The sequence below is a fragment of the Drosophila kikkawai genome, chromosome 2L (assembly GCF_030179895.1).
Source record: "Drosophila kikkawai strain 14028-0561.14 chromosome 2L, DkikHiC1v2, whole genome shotgun sequence".
Lineage (NCBI taxonomy): Eukaryota > Metazoa > Arthropoda > Insecta > Diptera > Drosophilidae > Drosophila > Drosophila kikkawai.
In genome coordinates, this window is record NC_091728.1 from 15,027,188 (window position 1) to 15,051,449 (window position 24,262).

Consider the following 24,262-nt stretch of genomic DNA (forward strand, 5'->3'; position numbering starts at 1 on the left):
CCACTGACCCCCGCCATAACAATTCCTTCTGTTATGGTGCGGTCTCCACTGACCCCCGCCATAACAATTCCTTCTGTTATGGTGCGGTCTTTATATCCCCTCTTGGGATTCCAAGGCATCAACCGTGCCATCCATATCATCATTCCCCACATGGGAATCAGACGCATCTCCACTTGAGTCGTCTAAATCTTTAATCAACTTTAATCTTTAATCAATCAACGTCATTGCTTATTTTGTCTATTTGGCTATGCCCTCAAAAACTCATGCGCATACTTATAAAAGTTCGCTTACTTGACAGATATCTCAAAACATATCAGCCACCATCAAGCTTTTCTATAAACTCTGTTTGGTGCCGATCTTCATTTTCATTTTCCATCTTCATTTCTTTCTCTTTTCTCTCTCATTCTTAACATATTTTCCATTTTCATTTTTCATTTTAAATTAATCTTGCCCTATCAAAATTAGTGCTCTTCCGAACCAGCATAACGTAACTTTAAATTTCTCTTTCTTTATACTTTTCTCTGTGTCATGTGGTGGTATCAAGCCCAAAGGGTGGGTCCGATTGGCATCTCTTAAGGGCTTGCATTGGTTGCACTACTAACTGTGCAGTTCGCCGCAAGTTGCACCCCGCCAAGAGCATCTTCCCATCACCTCTGCGGTCCTGGTATCCAGCCAGATGACTACTTTACAACTTTACACATGATACAATTTTCAACAATCTTTAAACTTAGTCATTTCCAACAATTCTGATAAATATTGCTGGGTCTATTTTTTCCAACCCAAACACATAACGGATTTATAACCTTGATTAATAACTATCCAACAAAATTTAAGGGACACTACTGGCAGATAACATTGCCTCACACCTCTCTGTATTCTTTAAAATCCCTCTTCGTAACTCAAGTTAATTTCAATTATTTTTAGTTGTTTATAAACTATACCAATAAATCCTGAATCCTGAAGTTGATCAGTCGGTCATTTGAGATTTCCATTCTAAGTTCAGACGTTTTTCTGTCAATTTATTTTTATTTATCGGAGTTAAATCAGTCATGTGAATTCTGGACACAAAAAGAATTCCACAATTGCCTTGCGCTTTCTCTTCCTCTACTCTATGATGCACTTCAGTTAATTTTTTTTTTGTTTAGAAATGATTACATCTGCAATAAGTATAGACTACAAACTCTCATCTGAGCAAACAATGCCAAAAATGTCAGAATAATTGCACGCCAACCAATATTTCCAATTCATACAAAGGCTACTTGGACTCCACAAGACACATAGTTCTACCAATATATCCACCAACATAAGGGTCTCCATTAATTAGGTGTATTAGCATTGGACCATATCCACAAGAGCTTATATCTGTTTCAAATTTGATCAGATGTTTCGAACCCACAAATAACGATTACAGGCTCATTTGTAATAATATTAAAAACGTTCGTTCCAATTTCTGAATATCGTCATTTCACTTATAGATACTTGAAGCCGAAGAATCTGTCTCATGATCTGAGAAAATCGAGGCACACGTTTTTGAAAATAAGGCACCAATTCAATAAATGGTCTTACGACGGTCTCTTAATTGCACCGATTAAAAGGACGGACCTTTAACGTAAGGATTTTCTAGGAATTGGGTCTGATTTCTCCACCGCACACCTCATAGCTCAGATACTGCGTAGTAGGTTCAAGAAACCCACATTTGGTAACGTTAAATGGCAACTCTGGTACAGTCAACACATTTAATACAACCTTCAGCCTTCGGAAAGCCTTTTCTTCCGAGTTTGCCATGATTAACATGCATCTATGTAAACTATCGCAAATAATCATGATAAATTCCAAACGCCTTAACAATTGCATGATGAAGGTAGAAGATGCACTCTTCAAACCAAACGGCACGGCAGACCAAACAGACGGCAACTCGTAATTTTTTTAAATTAATTATTTTTCAACAGAAACATTTTTCCTTCACAGGGTCTGACATAAGCGGCAAAGGCCACTGTCCGAAACCATTTTCGAATATTGCTTCCGATAGTCTAAGCACAACCTATCGTAGCACAGGGCTCGCCAATGGGAAGGCAGATGTGCAAACAACACTGCAATCAAACACATCTCTATTCCCATCTTTTAGCCAATTCAGCTCCCAAATCAAAGAATAATTGGAAAGGGCTCACCCGATACTGTCACTGTTGAATCACACAAATCAACTCGCTTCTACATGCAGCTGATGCTGCCGCTCGCAGCCGCTGATACCCATCTCGTGCACACAGATGCAATGTGACCACCGTTATCACGCCTGAAGTGCGTCACTCCAGCTCTCCGCACTTCAGCCGCAGTTCCGCCAGTGTGCTGTTGTTGTTGTCTTCCATTCTTCCCCAAATTTTCTGGCCGACACTGATGACACTTGCAACCGTCCGGCTCAACACGCGACCAGTGCATTTGACTGCCTATCACGACTCCGGTGTCTCGCACCGCGCGGCTGCGCAAGCTTTCGATGCGCTACTGAATTTAATATCGACCGAAAATCACTTTATCAGAATGCCCGCGAGGCTATGGTGAATCCCACTTCTGATGTCGGAGATATCCGTTATTTAATTTAACCGTAGTCGAGCCAGCGAGTTCTGTTCGCCTGCGCAGTCAAATCGAATCTGTCATCACGCCACTTTTCCTGTGGCCCTTTCACCTTTTCTTACTTTTCACTCAGATGTCATTCCTAGACAATCTCAAGCTGTCTCTCTCATTCTCTCCTATTGTTGCGACAGACGAACAGACCTCACTCAGTAACACTCCTGTTACCGACTCAACTGTCATTGCGCCTGCGCGCCAGCGACACCTACAGGCTACCAATACCTGAGCATGCCGAATAGTTCTGTTGCCATAGCAACAAGCTTTCCAAATTTGCACTTAGCAACCAACTCGCCGACATATATTTCTTTATAAGCTATCTTAGTAACCTTTAAATTATAAATTCCCAAACTAATCACACGCCTTTGTGTGCTTACTTACAGGTACATTCACAATATACACAACAACCGCAACCATTCAAGACAAACTTGAGGGCGAATAGTCGGTTTCGCGGCGAGGTGTTCTATCTAAACCTCGAGGATGGCTACTTTGGCTGCCAAGTCAACGAGTCCACCGACTATTTGCAGCTTTACGAACTATCGAAACTATGCGACGGCACCCAGGACTGTTATCTGGGTTCCGATGAGTTGAGCAAAGAGCTCAAATGCACAAGTGAGTATTAAAGCAACCGGGCGAATCTCTTTAATGGGTTTTAGGCTAACCCAAGGATGATGATCATGATCTCATATATGTATATATATATTTTCTGCCAGATGACTGTGATAAGGATGGCACCCAGTGCACACATGGCGCGTGTTTGAACGGCGTCTGCCATTGCAATGACGGCTACGGTGGCTGCAATTGCGTGGACAAAGGTGAGTCTAAAAGTAGTGGCCCGCCTTGTGCTGAGCTTATATAACAAAAAAAATAGATAAAACCCGTTAACAAAACCCCTACCATTACCATTCCTTGCGTTACAGATGAGAACGAATGCAAACAGCGTCCGTGCGATGTGTTCGCCCATTGCACAAACACACTGGGCAGCTTCACGTGTACCTGCTTTCCGGGCTATCGCGGCAATGGCTTCCATTGTGAAGGTAAGTGCTACACAGAGGAAAATGTTTAAAGCATTAAATATATAAATATTTGTAATAAGATGAGAAGTTTAGGTTTTAAAAAAATATAAATTTAATAAAAAAATTATTTACTATTTTACAAGGATAATAGTAAATCTTTTTTATTACCTTAATTTTCTTAGTTGAGCTGGAAATAAATTTCTTAGCTTTCAGTTAGTATTAATTTTACTCAGTGCAACCTTAGTCCGCACAGCCTCCGTTTTAGTTTCTTTGTATTACTTAGCATAATGACTGACCAGCCAACCAAGCAGTACAGATGATTGTTGTTTGCCGTTTTGTACTTCCGTCAACGTCTCTCTTTTTAGACCCAGTCTTGGGTCGTTTTGTACCCTAGACCTAACGGTTTCAGCCATTCCACCAGCCTCCAGAGCTGAAAATGTAACAAAAGACGCGCCAGACAATAATATGAAAGCTTTCTCAGCAAGAATAGGAGTAATACTTATCTGCGAGGTAATAATAATGACCGTGTAGCGATTACACTTGAGTGCGGAGAAAGAGAGAGAGAGAGCCACGGGCAGCAAATCTCTAATGCCAGACTGAAGCTATCTGGGAGCCCTGGCCAAACGAATTTCGAAATATCTCAATCAGTTTCCGCCGATCTACTGCTACAGTTTCGATCCCGGGGTCGGTACCATTTGCTCGTTAGCCTAAGTGCCGCTCAGCAGGGGCCAACAAAAAGATAGAACTCTCTCTGGGTGCTGGGTTCTGGGTTCTGGGCGCACCTGTTTCCCCACATGATGCTAGTTCAGGATTGGGTATATGACAGTGACAAACCGGCTGGTATAATTGGACTGCGGCTAATGTTACGTAATAAAAACACATTATGGCATCACAAAAAAAATAAGAGAAAACCCAAAGAAGAACGAATCGAAGACAAGAAGAACCACAAGATCGCAGCGGTAATAACTAGGAAAGTGTACGAAGAGGTTAGCGTTAGCAAGTAGTTCAGCTCGAGAGTCTATTCTTTATAGATGATGATGATGGCCATGATAATGATGCGGCTGAATCCGGGGGAACGAACAATAAAAAGCCACAGACACAGCACATTTATTGCAGCAATGCTTTCGCGCCATGCAACACATCGGGGCTCTGTCTGTTAGACGGGGAATCAGTGTCATGTAATCTGACCCCGAACATGGACACGCCAGAACTTTCAACACTCTCGAACAGGAGAAGGAAGGAGGTAGGAGAATGGTGAGGTTACTGCCACGCCCCACCACCTGCATTCGATGCGATGCGATAACGAGCGCAAATTTCACAGAGACAGACCCTCTCTCCTGGCATTACCCCACTAAGTATGAAGACGTTGCCAAGATTCTAGATTACATGTGACGACGACGTATGATCCCCCGTCTCCCCCATATCATTCATCCCAGCGTCAGGCATGCATAAATTCTGAGCGTGTAACGCCAGCATCGCATTTCAGTCGCATTATCTAATTCTTTTCTATAGAAACTTTTTTTTTCACATATTTTTCACGATGCCATGATTGCGTTTGCCATGTTGCATTGGGGACAGAGAGCCCAGGGCCCAGGGCCCTTCTCCAGACCCATCCAGAACCTCGCAATTGTCTGTAATCATCTGAATTAGTTTGGATATGCGATGAGAAAGTCTCTTGTGTAGTTGAATCTCCATCATGGACACATACACGCACTCCTCCGTTTCCCAGGCCAAATGCTTTTAAGCACACACAATTAAATGTTGATGTTCTCTGGCAGTATCAGTAGCTGCTTGCATAATTTTGAAATAAATTTAAATACAAGGAGGTGAATTCATTGAGGATTATCAGATGGTAGATTAGCTTGTCTTGTTGTAATGGAGGGGAGTATATTAGTTGAGACATTGTTTGCTAGAATAATTATAACTTAAAATAAGAGAATTAATGTTCCTCATGTTTTAATAGTAAGCAAAAAAAAAAAAAATTAAAATCAAATATATAATTATTATACATTGATATTTATTTGTATTCACCTTTAACGAAATTTACATAGAAAACCCTATTAGAAAATACGTACATACCAATCAAGATTTGCATTAACCATCCAGAAATAGGCCAATCTTTAAGTGCCTGCCAAGCCATAAAACCGTTTCCATTTGAGCCTTAAATCTCTTTCTTTTTGAAGTAAATTTCCGCCTTGAGGGGGGAACCAATGTCTTGCTCACATCCTGCAAACACCCAATTTTCGCTTAGAGTGTCGCCTGCAGCGTGTTATGTAAATCCAGTTTCTGCATCAAGTTCACCCAATAAACTTAGCAACAAATCACACTGCCGCCTGCTCTTGGCTTAGAGACACATTTTGCGTATGGCTATGTAACCGAGGTGCGAGTGTATATATCTACCTGTTTTCCTGTTTCTGTTTTGCACCTAACGGTGGTTTGTGGCAAACACCTGTTTTAGACTCCGTGGCGCATTATTTCATGTTCATAACTCAAACGCGTTCGATGTGGATGCCTACGATGGCTTCGTTAACGCATCGCAAAAGTCCAGTTATGCAATGACTATTGAAAAATGAGAGAGGGGTAGGGCGGGGAGACTCGGAGAGAGAGTGTGGGATTTGAGCTATCGATCCTTCTAATGCAATAAATGGAGTGAGTCTCTCCAGTTGAGTGCTAAAATTTATTTCCACTTGGCCAGCGCCAAAAGACAACAAGTCGCGAGGCGCAAAAAGACTCCAATAAAAGTTGGTGCTGGGCCGCTCCAAACCAAGTTGGCCAGGCACGTTCACCAGGCGGCTCGGCGGCTGCTCCCTTTCGATTCGCTAACTGGGGCAGATCATTAAAACGGATAAAATAGATTGTGCCCACGTAGGCAACGCCGTCACAGCTCTCCAGCCACAGCCACAGCTACAGCTACAGCATCAGCTCTTGGAGATATTCGAGGCGGTAGCGTTGTTGGCGCTTAATGCCGCCTGTCCTCAAACGGCACTGCCTCCAACTCCCGACATCGAGTACGGCTCCATCTCTGTCTCCGTCTCCGTCTCCCGTTTCCAAAAGCCAAAAGCCGAAACCGACACCAACTTCAATCCGCCGTCTTGTTGCCGGTCGACGCACCAGTTGGAGATCAACGTCAGTTGATAAGCTTGGCCAGTTTTTCGTTACATTTTTAAATACTCTTTCTAGGAGGTATCTTTCATAGCAGGCATAGAATTAAAGAGAATATAAATAGTTGATTTTTTCACAAAAAAAAATTGTGGTTAGTTATCTTCTATTGATTTTTTAAGTAATTTAAAAGTTTTTCATTTTATTTAGCATTAACTTTAAGAACAAGACATCTTGAAGAGTGTTACCAGCTCGGTTTTCCTTTTGGATAGTTTTTTCTCCTTCGACTGCTTGCTTATTTCAATTCCTTTTGTAGTTGATACCCTTTTTCTAGTTTGTTTTTTTGCCAGGTACTTTACACTTTTGCATATCAAAATGGCAGCAATTAATTCTGTTGTCCAAGCCGGCACTGATAAGGCTTGAAAATGGCTTTAAGCGTCGGCATTGACACGCCTAATTATATGTGTTGCCACATTTACGCACAAATGAGGGGCGGCGGCGGCTTCGCCCAAGAAAAGCCGCCACCCATGGCTTGGCTTTAGCCCGGATCCGGCTTGGACTGACATCACTTTGCCGGGTCTCGACCTTGATCTTAGAAGAGTATATTCCACAGTCGTTGCATGGCAAAAACTAGACGCATAATTGCGTAACAAATTGTTAACTAATTTTAGTTTTCTTTATTACCAGAGCTACTTATGTGTATATATTTTGCTATTTTGTAGACCGAGTTCAAGTTCAACTTGGCTTTGAGCTCTCAGGTTTATTGTTATTTATTCGACCTGCTAATCATCGCGCGGCAGTGGAGCATGAAAGTCGTGTCCGCTCGTAAATTGTATCTCTTCTATATATTATATTTACATATATAACATATATATGTACACATGGTTGCAGGCGAAATCATGGCACGAATGTCATAATTCAAATGGAAACCAACAAATGCAACGAGTGCGCCAAATGCTAATTAGTCTAGTTCAGCAATTACACAATTTATTAGATAGACGCCAGCCAGACGAGACTGTACAGATTAGTTTCTCCTTTTCAAGTGGATTGATAATTAGTTGTAATTGCAGTGGAAAAAGCTAGACAAAGGTTGGTTTGGCAAACAAAAAGAATTAATTATACATATGCCATCAGACGAAAAACATATTCAGCTTACCAAGAACCAAAGTTCTTATTAAAAATATTGTTTTTAGAAACATTGGTTTAATAACGTTCATAGCTTTGAAGTTTTTTCTGCATTCGTGTGGCTTTAATGACCAGATCACTGCCTTTTAAAATGCCACTTGGAACACGTCTCCCTCCCTCTCAGTCTCAAGTTCTCTGACGATTATGGTTAGGAACAGGAAATCCAAGAAGACGACGGCCAACGAGAATTATGTCAGCATCATTTCAGGCAATCATTCGGCTTAATCACATTGAGTCACGCATATTTGATTGCTTTTAAAGCGGTCAAATCCGATAACTATAGGGGGGAAAATATAAAAAGATCGCATACCTATTGCCAAAATAGAAATATAATTCGCGAGAACAGAAGTCAAATCGCAGAGCAGAGCTTATTAAATTTACACTTCCCCGAGATGAGTCTCTCGTTCAGACAGGCTGTAAGAATATCAGTCCTGGCAGGAGATGTAACAACCGTGCTAAGTTCATTAGACAGCCTTTGGTCAATGGCCCTGGGTTCCCAGCTGAGGATCGAGACTGTGTCTGGTCTCTGGGCTGCTGCTGTCGTCTTGCCAGTCGCATTGCATGAAGTAATTAAACCGACATTGAAACTTAGAAGAACACAGAATGCTTCCTGCTTCTGGTCCATGGAGAGACATAGAGAAAAGAGCCAAGACAGGCATGAGATCGAGTCTCCGACGAGGATGATGACATTGAGTAATCAGAGTTTGCAATTGCAACGTGGCGGTGATGCCGGCAAACATGGAATGCTGTCATATCAGTTGTTGGTTGTTAAGTGCAAATACCAGTTTCGGTGCTGCCCCGCCACCAGAGTGATGATCCTCTTAATTTATAAGCTAAAAACTAGTAATTATAACTGAACGGCCAGCCGGCCGGTCGGACGTCTCGTTCTGCTTGTAATTATAAGGCACTCACTATCCCTCCGTCGCTCCCAGTCCCAGGTCCTTGTCTTTGGCTTTTGCCAACTTTTGTACTTATGTCATATTAGCCATAAATGTACAACTTTAGCCTGTGCGCTTGGCCCAATGATTAATGGGCCCAGATTGCGCTGGAGCGGCGGCGACTGCCCATGCCTTCGTTCCAGTCGCAACCCATCCTCATGCCGTCCAGCTGACTTACCGCTTCATTGGCTTTGACTGAGGGCAATATTGAATTCTCAATGCCCGGCTGCGCGCTATTGGAGCAGAAACCCTTGATCCCATGCTCATCCTACGCCAGTCTTCCGCCTGAACTGGGCTTTAGATTAAGATTCAGAAACGGAGACAGCCGTTGAGCTGGGCTTAGCTGAAAGGTTAGATGGGGCGTATATATTTTATATTGTATATTTTAATAAAACAAAATACCTACGAGACCTTGAACAATGTAATCTTTTTTTTTCAAAACTAATAATAATCTTTGAAGAAAAAAATTATAAATTTTTATTTATTTTTTATTTATATTTAATTATAATAATGATTATTATTATTTTTTTAATCAAAACTAATTTTTATTTTCAATATTTTTTTACTTGTACATTTAAAGATAACAGAATCATTATAAATTGAATTGATTTTTATATTTAACAAGAAAGGAAGCTAACTTCGGCACGCCGAAGTTTGTATACCCTTGCAGATTGGTTTTCATATTTATATTATAAATTATAATGCCGAAAACAGACACTAAACAGAGTTTCATTAAATATTTAGCTATACTTATTATGTTTACAGTTTAACAGTTACAGTTTTACATTCCCAGCTTTATATATTTTATACATTTACCGATCGCTTCTATGACAGCTATAAGATATAGTTGTCCGATTTTTATAAAATTTATACCAAATATCTATAATAATAATTAAAGCTCATATCTCGTAGATGAAAATACGTTAAAAAACAACGAAGTTATAATTTTTTCTATTACTTTCCCTATCGTTCCTATGGCAGCTATAAGATATAGTCGTCCGATTTTCATAAAATTTATACCAAAATTTTGAAATAATACCAGAAGCTCATGTGTCAAAGTAGATTAAAATACGTTGAAAAACAACGAAGTTATAATTTTTTTCGATTAATTTCCCGATCGTTCCTATGGCAGCTATAAGATATAGTGGTCAGATTTTCATAAAATTTTTACCAAAATTCTGGAATAATAAAAAAAGGCTTCATCCCAAAAATGGTGGAATAATATTGAAAAACAGCCAAGTTATAATTTTTTTTCCAAAAATTTATCGAACATTTGTATGGCAGCTATATGATATAGTCGTCCGATCCGGCCCATTCCGACATATATAGCAGTGAGAGTATATAGAAGACTATATGCAAAGTTTCATTCAGATAGCTTTAAAACTGAGGGACTAGTTTGCGTAGAAACAGACAGACGGACAGACGGACAGACGGACAGACGGACATGGCTAGATCGACTCGGCTGTTGATGCTGATCAAGAATATATATACTTTATAGGGTCGGAAACGTCTCCTTCACTGCGTTGCAAACTTCTGACTGAAATTATAATACCCTGCAAGGGTATAAAAATAATGATTATTTACGGTCTCTGATTTAGTTACCATGCAAAAAAATTTTCCCAAAAATATGTATTTTCGAAACTACAGAATACGAAATGGTAATGGGCTGTCCCATTAACATTGACCACACAGCCAATTGGTATGCAAAGCGTATGCAACTGGTGCATCCTGTGCTGTGACATTGCCAGCAGCGTGGCTGCCACACCGCTGAAATGACACTGAAATGTCATGCGTAATATGCAAATCTCGGATGCATCCATTGCGAACAGCAATTGCAACTTCAGATCCAAGCAGCAGCGTTTCCAACTCCAAGTTTGCGGCCACAAAGCGAGCAAAGCGCATTCAAGCGGCAAAATGCGTAGAGCTCCTAGAATGAGGTTGTGCGTGGACGCTGGCAGATGAGGCTACGGGGGGCAGTATAAATACACGCAACAAATATGTAAATGTCAAGATTTGGGTAGATATAGGGTCTCTGATTTACCAGTAAAGTGTATACTTCTTGTTAAAAGACTAGTCATAAAACAAATATAAGTAAAAATTTAATTAATAAGTATATTGCTTTGGAAAAAATCTTTCATTTCTCTCCGTGTTCTTCCGAAGGTGGATATTAATCGCCCTGCGTTTGGCTTTTAATTACTTGTCATTTGTTGCATGGCACAATCGATTAATCAAAGCTCCTCCTCCTTCTCCCCTTGCTCCACAGACGTTGACGAATGCCAAGATCCCGCGATAGCAGCACGATGCGTGGAGAATGCCGAATGCTGCAATCTGCCGGCGCACTTCCTTTGCAAGTGCAAGGACGGCTATGAGGGCGATGGCGAAGTACTCTGCACGGATGTCGATGAGTGCAGCAATCCGGAGAATTGCGGGCCCAATGCCTTGTGCACCAATACGCCGGGCAACTATACATGCTCCTGCCCGGAGGGCTTTGTGGGCAGCAATCCCTATAGGGAGGGCTGCCAGGATGTGGACGAGTGCTCGTATCCCAATGTCTGCGGACCCGGTGCCATATGTACGAATCTCGAGGGCAGTCATCGCTGCGACTGCCCGCCGGGATACGATGGAGATGGACGCTCGGAGACCGGTTGCGTGGATCATGACGAGTGCGCCCGTTCGCCATGCGGCCGGAATGCAGACTGTTTGAACACGGAGGGCAGCTTTCGCTGTCTGTGTCCGGAGGGATACAGCGGTGACCCCATGCACGGCTGCGAGGGTGAGTTTGCTTAAGCCTTAAGATTACTTCATTCGTTTGACATTGTTCCATTTTGGTTGTTTTTTGCACTCGTTTTGTTTTTTGGTTAAATTTGAATTGGCCGCACCCTCAACATACCAAAAACACAAACACATACTATTATACTCGTACATTATTGCACCGCAAAACATGCAACATTAATACAAAAATTAATGCCTAACGCCGGCAGATGTCGATGAATGCGCCACTAACAATCCATGCGGTTTGGGTGCTGAATGCGTGAACATGGGCGGTAGCTTCCAATGTCGCTGTCCCCTTGGCTTCGTGCTTGAGCACGATCCGCATGCGGATCAATTGCCCCAGCAACAGACACTGGGTTACGGGCCGGGGGCAACCGACATTGTGCCCTACCGAAGGACCTCGGGCGCTGGGCTGGCCTGCCTGGACATTGATGAGTGCAATCAGCCGGATGGCGTGGCCAAGTGTGGCACTAACGCCAAGTGCATTAACTTCCCCGGCTCGTATCGATGCTTGTGTCCAAGCGGATTCCAAGGACAGGGCTATTTGCACTGCGAGAGTTAGTATCCTGCCAGCTTAATGCCTTTGTCAGAGCTTTTTATTTGGGAATCTTAAGAGAATTACTTGGTAAATTTGATTAGTGAGGCAAGCCGAATAAAAAGCTCTGAAAACTATATAGCATACAGGGTTGGCCAATCCCTTCTATTGCCTTAAAGTAAAGCTGGAAATATAAAACCATTCTATAATCGATTAATCGGTTTTTTAAAAATACAAATGGTGAAAAACCCCAAAAAAGATCAAAATTTGCAAACAAATATCAATAAATGAAATGTAAAAAGTCATAAAAATTATTAATATATAATTTAAAATGTTTTTCTTTATGATTTTTATCGATTATAATTGATTTACTTGTATAAATATTTGGAAAAAAGCGATTTATTGCCAGCTTTACCTTAAAGGATATGCCAGCTTTGTGTTTGCTTTCTCCCCTGCTATCCCCCACCCGCTATATGTGCTCTTTCCCAGCTGTTTTGCAAGCTTTAAGCTTAGCTTATTTGCATCCCCAGCAGGTGCATGCTTTCCCAACAGCTTCCTATCGTACTCCCCCTGTAGTCCAACCCTTCTATATCCTATATTCTATTCTTTATATTTATCTACCCACCCGTTCCCGCTCCCCCACTTCACGCTATGCTCCCTCACCTTCCATTCAATTCCGTATCGTTTTTGCATACTAATTCAATTAATTTTAATATATATATTTAACTCAACCCACAACCCGCCAATGAACACGCGTTGCCTGCCCCTTCTCAATCATCACCCCTGTCCCTGCACCGACCAACCGGAAATCGCGTAGACATCAACGAGTGTCAGGATAATCCGTGTGGGGAGAACGCCATCTGTACGGACACCGTCGGCAGCTTCGTGTGCTCCTGCAAGCCGGACTATACCGGAGATCCGTTCCGCGGTTGTGTGGATATTGACGAATGCACGGCCTTGGATAAGCCGTGTGGACAGCATGCTGTGTGCGAAAATGCCTCGCCAGGATACAATTGCAAGTGCCCGCAGGGATACGATGGGAAACCCGATCCCAAGGTGGCCTGCGAGCAGGTGGATGTCAACATCCTCTGCACCAGCAACTTCGATTGCACCAACAATGCAGAGTGTATCGAGAATCAATGCTTCTGTTTGGATGGCTTTGAGCCCATTGGAGCCAGCTGTGTGGACATCGACGAGTGCCGCACCCATGCGGACGTCTGTGGTCCCCATTCACAGTGCCTGAACACACCCGGATCCCATACCTGTGAGTGTGAGGCCGGCTATGTGGGCAGTCCCCCGAGGATGCCCTGCAAGCAGCCCTGCGAAGATGTCCGGTGTGGAGACCATGCCTACTGCAAACCGGATCAGAATGAAGCCTACTGCGTGTGCGAGGAGGGATGGACATATAATCCCAGTGACGTGTCCGCTGGATGCGTGGATATTGATGAATGCGATGTGCTGCATGGACCCTTTGGAAGCTGCGGCCAGAATGCCACTTGCACCAACAACGCCGGAGGCTACACGTGTGTCTGTCCGCCTGGGTTTTCGGGCGATCCTCATACAAAGTGCGTGGATGTGGATGAGTGTAGGTCAGGTGCCAGCAAGTGCGGAGCTGGAGCTGAGTGCGTAAACATGGTCGGCGGCGGTTACACTTGTCGCTGCCCAGGGAACACCATTGCCGATCCGGATCCCAGTGTGAGGTGTGTTCCCATTGTGAGCTGCTCAAACAACGAGGACTGTCCTGGCAATGCCATCTGTGATGAAACCAAGCGTTGTCTGTGCCCGGAACCAAATATAGGTAATGATTGCCGTCATCCTTGTGAAGCTCAAGACTGCGGAGCCCATGCCCAGTGTATGTTGGCCAATGGACAGGCTCAGTGCCTGTGTGCTCCTGGATATACTGGCAACGCAGCTCTCCCTGGAGGCTGCAATGACATCGATGAGTGCTCGAGGGCAAATCCTTGTGCCGAGAAGGCCATTTGCACCAACACCGCCGGCGGTTACCTGTGCCAGTGCCCTGGGGGCTCCAGTGGAGATCCGTATCGCGATGGCTGCATTACCTCGAAAACCGTGGGCTGCTCCGACGCAAATCCCTGTGCCACGGGCGAAAGCTGCGTGCAAGATTCCTACACCGGCAACAGTGTCTGCATTTGCCGGCAGGGTTACGAACGGAACCCTGAGAACGGGCAGTGCCAGGATATAGATGAGTGCTCAGCCCAGAGGGGCAAACCCGCCTGTGGTCTCAATGCTCTCTGCAAGAATTTACCCGGTAGCTACGAGTGCCGTTGTCCCCAAGGACACACGGGCAATCCCTTCGTCATGTGCGAGATCTGCAACACCCCAGAGTGTCAATGTCAACCGCCATATAAGCTCTTGGGCAACAGTTGCGTTCTGGCGGGCTGCTCCAATGGCCAGGCTTGTCCCAGTGGAGCAGAATGCATCTCCATAGCGGGCGGTGTTAGTTATTGTGCCTGCCCCAAGGGCTATCAGACCCAACCCGATGGCAGCTGTGTCGACATTAACGAGTGTGAGGAGCGTGGAGGGGCACAACTATGCTCGTTTGCAGCTCAGTGCGTGAACACTCAAGGAGGCTATAGTTGCCACTGCCCGGAGGGTTATCTAGGTGATGCCTACAATGGACTTTGTGCCCCTGCTCAACGCAAGTGCGCTGCCGACAAGGAGTGCTCGAGCAACGAAAAGTGCATTCAGCCGGGAGAGTGTGTGTGCCCGCCTCCTTACTTCCTGGATCCTCAGGATAACAACAAATGCAAGAGCCCCTGTGAACGTTTCCCGTGCGGCATCAATGCCAAGTGCACGCCATCGGATCCACCTCAATGTATGTGCGAGGCCGGCTTCAAGGGAGATCCACTCCTGGGTTGCACGGACGAGGACGAGTGTGCCCATCTCCCATGCGGCTATGGCGCCTATTGTGTGAACAAGAAGGGCGGTTACCAGTGCGTATGCCCCAAAGGCTTCACCGGAGATCCCTACAAGAGTGGTTGCATCTTGGAGACTGGAACCCCGAAGAGCAAGTGCCTCAGCAACGATGATTGCGCCAGTAACCTGGCCTGCTTGGAGGGCAGCTGCGTTAGCCCCTGCATCAGTCTCCTGTGCGGATCCAATGCCTATTGTGAGACGGAGCAGCATGCGGGTTGGTGTCGCTGTCGCGTGGGTTTTGTGAAGAACGGTGATGGCGATTGTGTATCCCAGTGCCAGGACGTGATCTGTGGCGAGGGAGCTCTCTGCATTCCCACCAGCGAGGGACCGACCTGTAAGTGCCCGCAAGGACAGCTGGGCAATCCCTTCCCCGGTGGTAGCTGCAGCACGGATCAGTGCACGGCCTCCAGGCCTTGCGGTGAGCGACAGATCTGCATTAATGGGCGGTGCAAGGAGCGCTGCGAGGGCGTGGTCTGTGGCATCGGCGCCACCTGTGATAGAAATAATGGAAAGTGTATCTGCGAACCGAACTTTGTGGGAAATCCCGATCTGCTCTGTATGCCGCCAATAGTACAGGCCATATGCTCGCCCACTTGTGGTGAGAATGCCCATTGCGAGTACGGTCTGGGTCAGAGTCGATGCGCCTGTAATCCTGGGACCTTTGGAAATCCCTACGAGGGATGCGGGGCACAGAGCAAGAACGTTTGCCAGCCGAATAGCTGTGGACCCCAGGCCGAATGCCGAGCTGTGGGAGATCGCATCTCCTGTCTGTGCCCTCAAGGATTCAGTGGTAATCCCTATATTGGCTGTGAGGATGTGGATGAGTGCACCAATAAGCCATGTGGCCTGAATGCGGCTTGCCTGAACACAGCTGGAGGATTCGAGTGCCTTTGCCTGTCAGGTCATGCCGGCAATCCTTACAGCAGCTGTCAGCCCATTGAGAGCCGGTTCTGTCAGGATGCCAGCAAGTGTCAGTGCAATGAGCGTGTGGAGTGTCCCGATGGCTATAGCTGCCAGAAGGGACAATGCAAGAACCTCTGCTCCCAGGCCTCGTGTGGTCCCCGAGCCATTTGCGATGCTGGAAAGTGCATCTGCCCCATGGGTTACGTTGGAGATCCCAAGGATCTCATAAATGGTTGCAGCATTCGGGGTCAGTGTGGCAACGATGCCGACTGTCGGCACTCGGAGATCTGCTTCCAGCTGGGCAAGGGACTGCGCAAGTGCGTTGACGCCTGCTCCAAGATTCAGTGCGGACCCAATGCTCTCTGCGTAGCTGATGATCATCGTTCCTCCTGCATCTGCTCCGATGGCTACTTTGGCAACCCCAGCAACCTGCAAGTTGGCTGTCAGCCGGAGAGAAAGGTTCCTCTGGAAGAGGAGGATAAATGCAAGTCGGATAAGGACTGTGGGCGAGGATATAGTTGCCAGATGGCTGGTGGACATGGTGCCCGAGAGTGCATTAACCTGTGCTCCAACGTGGTCTGCGGACCCAATGAGCTGTGCAAGATCAACCCAGCTGGACACGCGATTTGCAACTGTGCCGAGAGCTATGTTTGGAACCCAGTTGCCTCCTCTTGCGAGAAACCTTCCCTGCCAGACTGCACCAGTGATGCCAACTGTCCCGATGCCTCCGCTTGTCGCCCGGATGTCCTGGGCGTGCTCAAGTGCGTGGCCATTTGCGATGCCTTCACCTGTCCCGCCAACTCGGTGTGCGTGGCTCGCCAGCACCAGGGCCGTTGCGATTGTCTGCCTAACTTTGTGGGTAATCCCAACGATAGGAATGGATGCCAACCGGCAGTGAAACATCAATGCAAAAACCATGCCGAATGCCAGGAATCAGAGGCTTGCATCAAGGATGAGACTACTCAAACGCTTGGCTGTCGTCCGGCCTGTGATACGGTCAAGTGCGGACCCCGTGCCGTTTGCATAACCAACAACCATCAGGCGCAGTGTCAGTGTCCCCCGGGACCATTTGCCGGAGATCCGTACGATCCCTTCAATGGCTGCCAGAGTGTCCCGTGTGTGTATAATCACGACTGCCCGCCCAGCCAGATGTGTAACCGTATGACCCACACCTGCTACGATGTGTGCGACGAGGAGTCCTGTGGCGAGAATGCCATCTGCCTGGCTGAGGATCATCGCGCCGTTTGCCAGTGTCCGCCAGGATTCAAGGGAGACCCGTTGCCAGAAGTGGCCTGCACAAAGCAAGGAGGATGTGCTGCCGGAACCTGTCATGCCTCGGCCATTTGTGAAGTTACCCCAGAAGGACCCGTCTGCAAGTGTCCACCCCACTTTGGAGGCGATCCAAAGACCCGCGGCTGTCGTCCCGAAGGTCAGTGTCCCAATGGAGATGCTGATTGTCCTGCCAACACCATTTGCGCTGGAGGAAGATGCCAGAATCCCTGTGAAAATGCCTGCGGAGCCAATGCCGAGTGTAAGGTGGTCAACCGAAAGCCTGTCTGCAGTTGTCCACTGCGATTCCAACCGGTCTCTGATACGGCCCGGGATGGATGTGCCCGTAGTCCCTCCAAGTGTCTCACAGACGTGGACTGCGGCGGACAGTTGTGCTATAATGGACAATGCCGCATTGCTTGCCGGAACTCGCAGGATTGCTCCGATGGAGAGAGCTGCCAGAGTAACGTTTGTGTGGTTGCCTGCCTAGATCACAGTCAGTGCACTAGTGGCCTGGCCTGCGTGGAGGGTCACTGCACCATTGGCTGCCGCAGCAACAAGGAGTGCAAGCAGGATCAGTCGTGCATTGAGAACAAGTGCCTGAATCCCTGCCAGTCGGGCAGCAGCTGTGGGCCGAATGCCCTTTGCAGCATTGCCCAGCATCGAAGCCAATGCACTTGCCCGGAGGGCTTCGAGGGCAATCCTACGCCGGAACAAGGATGTGTGCGAGTGCCGGCTCCCTGCCTGGCCAGCAATCAATGCCCCAATGGACACATGTGCATTGGCAATCAATGCAACCTTCCCTGCACCAAGACTTCGGCCTGTGCTATTGGAGAACGTTGTTATCAACAGGTTTGCCGGAAGGTCTGCTACACGAGCAACAACTGTTTGGCTGGTGAGATTTGTAACTCAGACAGGACATGCCAGCCAGGCTGTGAATCGGATGCGGATTGTCCACCCACAGAGCTGTGCCTCACCGGAAAGTGCAAATGTGCTACTGGCTTCATAGGCACTCCCTTTGGCTGTTCGGACATTGATGAATGTACGGAGAAACCCTGCCATACCAGCGCTGTTTGTGAGAATATCCCTGGATCCTATCGTTGCGTTTGCCCCGAGGGAACTGTGGGTGATGGCTATGCCCAGCAACAGGGTTGCTCCAAATCCGGACTCTGTCACAAATCAGATGATTGCTCCAATAACTTGGCCTGCATCCATGGCAAGTGCACGGATCCCTGCCTACACACTATTTGCGGAGCCAATGCTCTGTGTCAGGCGGAAGGACACGAGGCATTGTGCAGCTGTCCCGGAGGATATTTGGGTGATCCCAACGATACCGGGGTGGGTTGCTTTAAGGTTGAGTGCATTGATCATGAGGATTGTGCCGGAGATCGCGCCTGCGATGCGGAAACCAATCGCTGCATCAAGCCCTGTGATCTGACCAGTTGCGGCAAGGGTAACTGCCATGTGGAGGACCACAAGGCCGTGTGTGCCTGCTACGAGGGATACCAGCTGGTCAACAACGGCCTATGCGAGGACATCAACGAGTGTCTAGCGAAGCCTTGCCACGCCACCGCCTTCTGCAACAATTTACCAGGAAGCTACAACTGTCAGTGCCCTGAGGGTCTGATTGGAGATCCCTTGCAAGCCGGCTGCCGCGATCCCAGCGAGTGTCTCAGCGATGCGGATTGTCCGGTTTCGGCCAATTGCCAGAACTCCCGATGCCGCAGTCCCTGTGAGCGTCAGAATGCCTGCGGATTGAATGCAAACTGCCAGGCTCAGGCCCATCAGGCGGTCTGCACCTGTCCCAGCAATTCTCGCGGAGATCCCACCGTGGAATGTGTTCACATTGAGTGCTCCGACAATGACGATTGCTCTGGGGATAAGGCCTGCTTGGACTCGAAGTGCATAGATCCCTGCTCTCTGCCGAATGCCTGTGGAGCTCAGGCCCGTTGCTCGGTTCAGAATCACATTGGAGTCTGCTCCTGTGAGTCGGGAAGTACCGGAGATGCCAAGTTGGGATGTGTCCCGCTGCAGTACTGCCAGCAGGACGAACAATGTGCCCAGGGTAGCATCTGTTCCCATGGCATATGCAGCCCCCTGTGCAGCACCAACCGCGATTGCATCTCGGAACAGTTGTGCTTGCAGGGCGTCTGCCAAGGGACCTGCAAGTCAAACTCCACTTGTCCCCAGTTCCAGTTCTGTTCGAATAACATTTGCACCAAGGAGCTAGAGTGCCAGTCTGACGGGGATTGTGGTGAGGATCAGACCTGCTTGAATGATGCCTACGGGCGTGCCAGATGTGAGTCCGTGTGCTTGGGTCGCGCCGCCTGCGGCAGGAATGCAGAATGTATAGCCCGTTCCCATGCTCCGGATTGTATTTGCAAGGAGGGATTCTTTGGTGATGCCCGTTCCGGATGCCGAAAGATCGAGTGCTCTACCGACGACGATTGCTCCAATGACAAGAGCTGTGACAACCACATGTGCAAGATTGCCTGCCTTATTGGACAGCCATGCGGTGAGAATGCTCTGTGCACTACGGAGCACCATCAGCAAGTGTGCCACTGTCAGCCCGGTTTCAGTGGCGATCCACGCGTTCGTTGCGATGTTATTGACTTTTGCCGCGATGCTCCGTGCGGACCCGGAGCCCGTTGCAGGAACGCGCGGGGGTCGTACAAATGCACCTGTCCCACGGGACTCGTTGGTGATCCGTACAACGAGGGCTGTCGCAGCTCCGTGGAGTGCGAGACCAACGAGGACTGTCCCCCGCATGCTGCATGCACCAAAGCAAACGGTGTGGCCAAGTGCCGCGATGTCTGTGCCCAGCTGCAATGTGGCCCCAATGCGGAATGTGTTCCGAAGGGTCATGTGGCGCAGTGTGCATGCCGCAGCGGCTACGACGGCCAACCCGCCGACCGGGTGGCCGGCTGTAAGCCGCTGCCCGTTCCCTGTCAGGTCACCGGCGACTGTCCGACCAACACATACTGCTCGGATAGCGTCTGCAAACGTAAGTACTAACCACGAACCCAGCGTTGGGCCTAAACCAGACTACCAGACAGCGTAAAATTGGTTAATCTACCTGCCAACCTACCTCTCTTTTGTAGTACTTACTTACATACTTACAAACTAGCACTGGATATATTCACAGGAGATGTTGTGGTACTAAGAGAGCTTACTTAGGGCTTTAAATATTAAGTTTTTAAATAAATATTATTGATTAGGCAAGCGTATAAAAATTATGTAATACTAGCTAGACTAAATTAAAATATATTTCTCTAATAGATGGGTTTTATTCTACAATTTTTTAAAAAATAATTTTTAAGAGACAAAATAATACAAAAATATGACAAGTTTAAACTGTGAATCTTTTTCTTTAAATATTTAGGAATATTATAAAAAAGGCTCTCTTTTTTTGTTTTTAACCGATACATAATTTCTTCACAACATAAAATAAATTTCATAATTTAAAATATCTAGTATTTATATAAACAGAAAGCTACCACAACATCTTCCGAAAACAACAACCACTAGAACCTTGGACTGGCCTAAAGCCTACTTAATAATTGATATTTTATTACTAAGACTAACTTAACTGCAAACTAAAATGAAAATACAGCAAATTACACACACAAACGACAACACGCCACGAACATTGCGAGACTGTAACGCCAACAGAGAAATAATTACTTGCTGTTATAAAGCCACTCCCCTAACTCCTGAATATCCTTTCCCATAGCTGCTTGCGTGCTGGACACCGAATGTGGACCGTCTGAGGTGTGTCAAGGTGGGCAATGCTTCAATCCCTGCCTGCAGCCGCAGACGTGTGGCCAGAATGCCGAGTGCATCATCCAGAATCACATCAAGCAATGTCACTGCCCCGAGGGCTTCACTGGCGATTCTGCCAAAGAGTGTGTCCGAGTGCCGGTGGCCTGCGATGGTGACTGTGCCCCTGGCTACACCTGTCGCGATTCCATGTGCCTGCCTGAATGCCACAATGATCTTGAGTGTGCCTCTAATGAGAAGTGCCTTAAGGGCAATTGTATGCGTAAGTTACCTTTGACTTTCTCCCTTAAGGTATAAATTAAAATCCTGCTTCTTTCTTAGTGACCTGCCGCGTGGACAACGATTGCTTCCTGGGTCATGTGTGCCTGCACAACAAGTGTGTCTATGGCTGCCATGTGGACGACGATTGCAGTGCCTCCGAGTCCTGTCGCAATGACAAGTGCGTGAATCCCTGCCTGGAGAGCAGTCCCTGCGGCCCCAATGCCGCCTGTGCTGTGTCCAACCACAGGGCCAGCTGCAGCTGCCTGGATAGCATGGTGCCCAATCCCACGCCCCAGGTGGGCTGTGTGCGCTCTCCCCCGCTGGAGTGCCGCGAGAATCGCGACTGTGGCAATGGACTGGCCTGCTTTGAGTCGGTTTGCCGTCCCCTGTGCGCCGACGATGCTGGCTGCTTGACCAACGAACGGTGCCAGCAGGGAGTGTGCAAGTCCCTCTGCCGGCACGACAACGAGTGTGGTCATGGAGAGCTCTGCCTGGGCTTGAATTGTGTTCCAGGCTGCCGCTCAGATCAGGGATGCCCTCAGAACCTGGCCTGCGTGGGTCAACAGTGCGCGAATCCTTGCGAAGATCCAACTGCCTGCGGCACTAATGCCGCCTGCCAGGTGATCGATCATCGCAAGCAGTGCTCATGCCCGGAGGGTCTCGACGGCAATGCCAATGTGGCCTGCAAGGTGCCCCGCATCGCTTGTGGCCGGAACGAGGATTGCCAGTCCAACCAGCTCTGCTATGCCGGCAGCTGCCAGGGCAAGTGCAGGAACGACCAAAACTGCCTGTCGGACGAGCGCTGCATGCGAGGAACCTGCAGAACCGTTTGCAACACGGACGAGGCCTGCTCCCAAGGACAGATCTGCGAGAATCGCATGTGCCAGACCGGATGTCGGACGGACTTGAGCTGTGCCACCGACGAGGCATGCGTGAACAAGAAATGCCAGAACCCATGTCGCACCCCGGGTCAATGCGGACAGTGTGCCGATTGCCTGGTGGTTAACCACGGCGTCCAGTGCCAGTGTCCTGCATCCTTCATTGGAGATGGTCTTACTGGCTGTCAGCTGCCGCCGGAACGCTGCCATCCCGGTTGCGAATGCGACGAGAACGGCGCCTACTGTGCTGCCCAGTGCTCCCGGAACGAGGACTGCTCGTGTGGTCAGCAGTGTGCCAGAGGCAAGTGCCGGAATAAGTGCGGACCCAAGCGTCAGTGCACGGTGGGTCAGCTTTGCGAGCGTGGAGCCTGTATTGCCGGCTGCAAATCCAACGGAGATTGTGCCGCCGATCAGAGCTGCGTCCGTGGAAAGTGCACGGATCCTTGTGCGGATGATAAGGCCTGTGGGCGGAATGCCCTGTGCACTGTCTCCGAGCATCGGATGCTCTGCTACTGTCCCGATGGCTATGAAGGCGAGCCCAGCAAGGAGTGCGTCCAGTTCGAGTGCCGCGTGGACAACGACTGCGATAGCAACAAGCGCTGCGACCAAGGAAAGTGCCGTAATCCCTGCCTCGAGTACGGAGCCTGCGGCTCGAATGCCCAATGCCGTGTGGTGGGTCGCAAGGCTCAGTGCTCTTGCCCGCCGGACTTCTTTGGCAACCCAATTACGGGCTGCCAGCCGCTGGAGGGAGGCGGATGTTCGACTAAACCTTGTGGGGAGAACTCCAAGTGCACTGAGGTGCCTGGCGGCTATGAGTGTGCCTGCATGGATGGCTGCATTGGGGATGCCCACAATGGATGTATTTGCGGAGGACCGCTGGTGAATGCCTGCCAGGATCAGCCTTGTGGCTTGAATGCCGCCTGCCAAGTGCTGGAGAACAACCAGGCCGAGTGCTACTGTCCGGAGACCTTCCCCAACGGTGATGCCTATGTGCAATGTGAGTAACTAAGACTTCTAGAACTAACCTGAGAACTCAGTAAGAGGATGAGAGTCTTGAAATGGCAACAACTAACCCATTTATACTTTTTAACTTCTTACAGGTTACTTGACCCCACCACAACAGGATTGTCGCACCCTGGGCTGCGATGTGGGTGACTGCGTTCGCCAGGGCTATGAATATGTGTGCCAGAGGGGTAAGTGCCCAATTTTATACTCAAATTTCGTGGGTTATCTACCGTACCGTTTTATGTTAATCCTGTTAACCGGCGTTCCTTACAAATTATTCGTTATATTTTGTAATCAGTAAGCGTTATCGTTGACAAATTGTTGATTCTCACCAAAATAACTGGAGGTTGTTAGTAACCAAAATTGAAACTGATTTAATTCTTATTTTTATCTTGGTTTAATTACTTAGTTCTGAGTTGTTACAAGCCCAAGCAAAACTTAAACCTAAAGCTAATTAGCTAATTCCACTAATTCAACACACAGCCCTGGCGGCTGCCTAGAACATTTACCAAAGAAATCTGATTTCAGTGTAGTGTGTGCCAAAATGCTAATTCGTTTGTATGTTTTACACAGTTTTTAATTTAATTTTAACAACCTATACACATGTGCGAAGTTCTAGGGTATTTATTACTTAGTCTAATATGGTTATTCCCCGCACGCACAAAAAACAAACACGCAAAAACAAATCAAAAAGCCACCTACACAACCAACTCCCAAACTGGCAAGGCAGCTGCTTATTCAGCTGGAAAAATGTCAATAATTAAAATTAAATTCAATGCACAGTTTAAGTAATGCAATTTTTTTGTTAGCTATATTTTTTGGTATTTTTTTTTTTCATAATAGTTTGTAAGCTATACAAAAACACACCATCAACGCATATGGAGATTCGTGGAATTCGTTGCTGTCGCTATCGCGGTTACCCAATCTGTGCCTAAAATTCATTTTTGAAACAGACAATTAAAAAACCGAAATATGAAGTGTAGTTTTTAAGCAAATTTCAACTATCTTTACTAAAAATTTCATTCACAATCAGAACATTTTATGCAAAATAAGCTAGTAAGCCAA

General features: G+C 47.2%; 1 protein-coding gene across 11 annotated transcripts in view; it reads left to right on the forward strand.

Annotated features, from left to right (window-relative positions):
* The window catches only part of dpy (fibrillin-like protein dumpy), a 120,202-nt gene that overhangs the window by 24,868 nt on the left and 71,072 nt on the right, over positions 1-24,262 (forward strand). For 8 of the 11 annotated variants that reach the window (XM_070284879.1, XM_070284915.1, XM_070284927.1 and 5 more), the window contains exons 1-4: positions 13,334-20,277; positions 21,007-21,315; positions 21,375-23,189; positions 23,293-23,385. In XM_070284879.1, coding sequence (XP_070140980.1) covers positions 13,467-20,277; positions 21,007-21,315; positions 21,375-23,189; positions 23,293-23,385 — 9,028 coding nt within the window. In that variant the 5' untranslated portion in view covers positions 13,334-13,466. Of the gene's footprint in view, positions 1-3,002; positions 3,232-3,332; positions 3,435-3,539; positions 3,657-11,120; positions 11,631-11,838; positions 12,187-12,981; positions 20,278-21,006; positions 21,316-21,374; positions 23,190-23,292; positions 23,386-24,262 lie in introns of those variants that run through there. The other 3 variants (XM_070284908.1, XM_070284909.1, XM_070284931.1) reach the window with 2 other exon arrangements.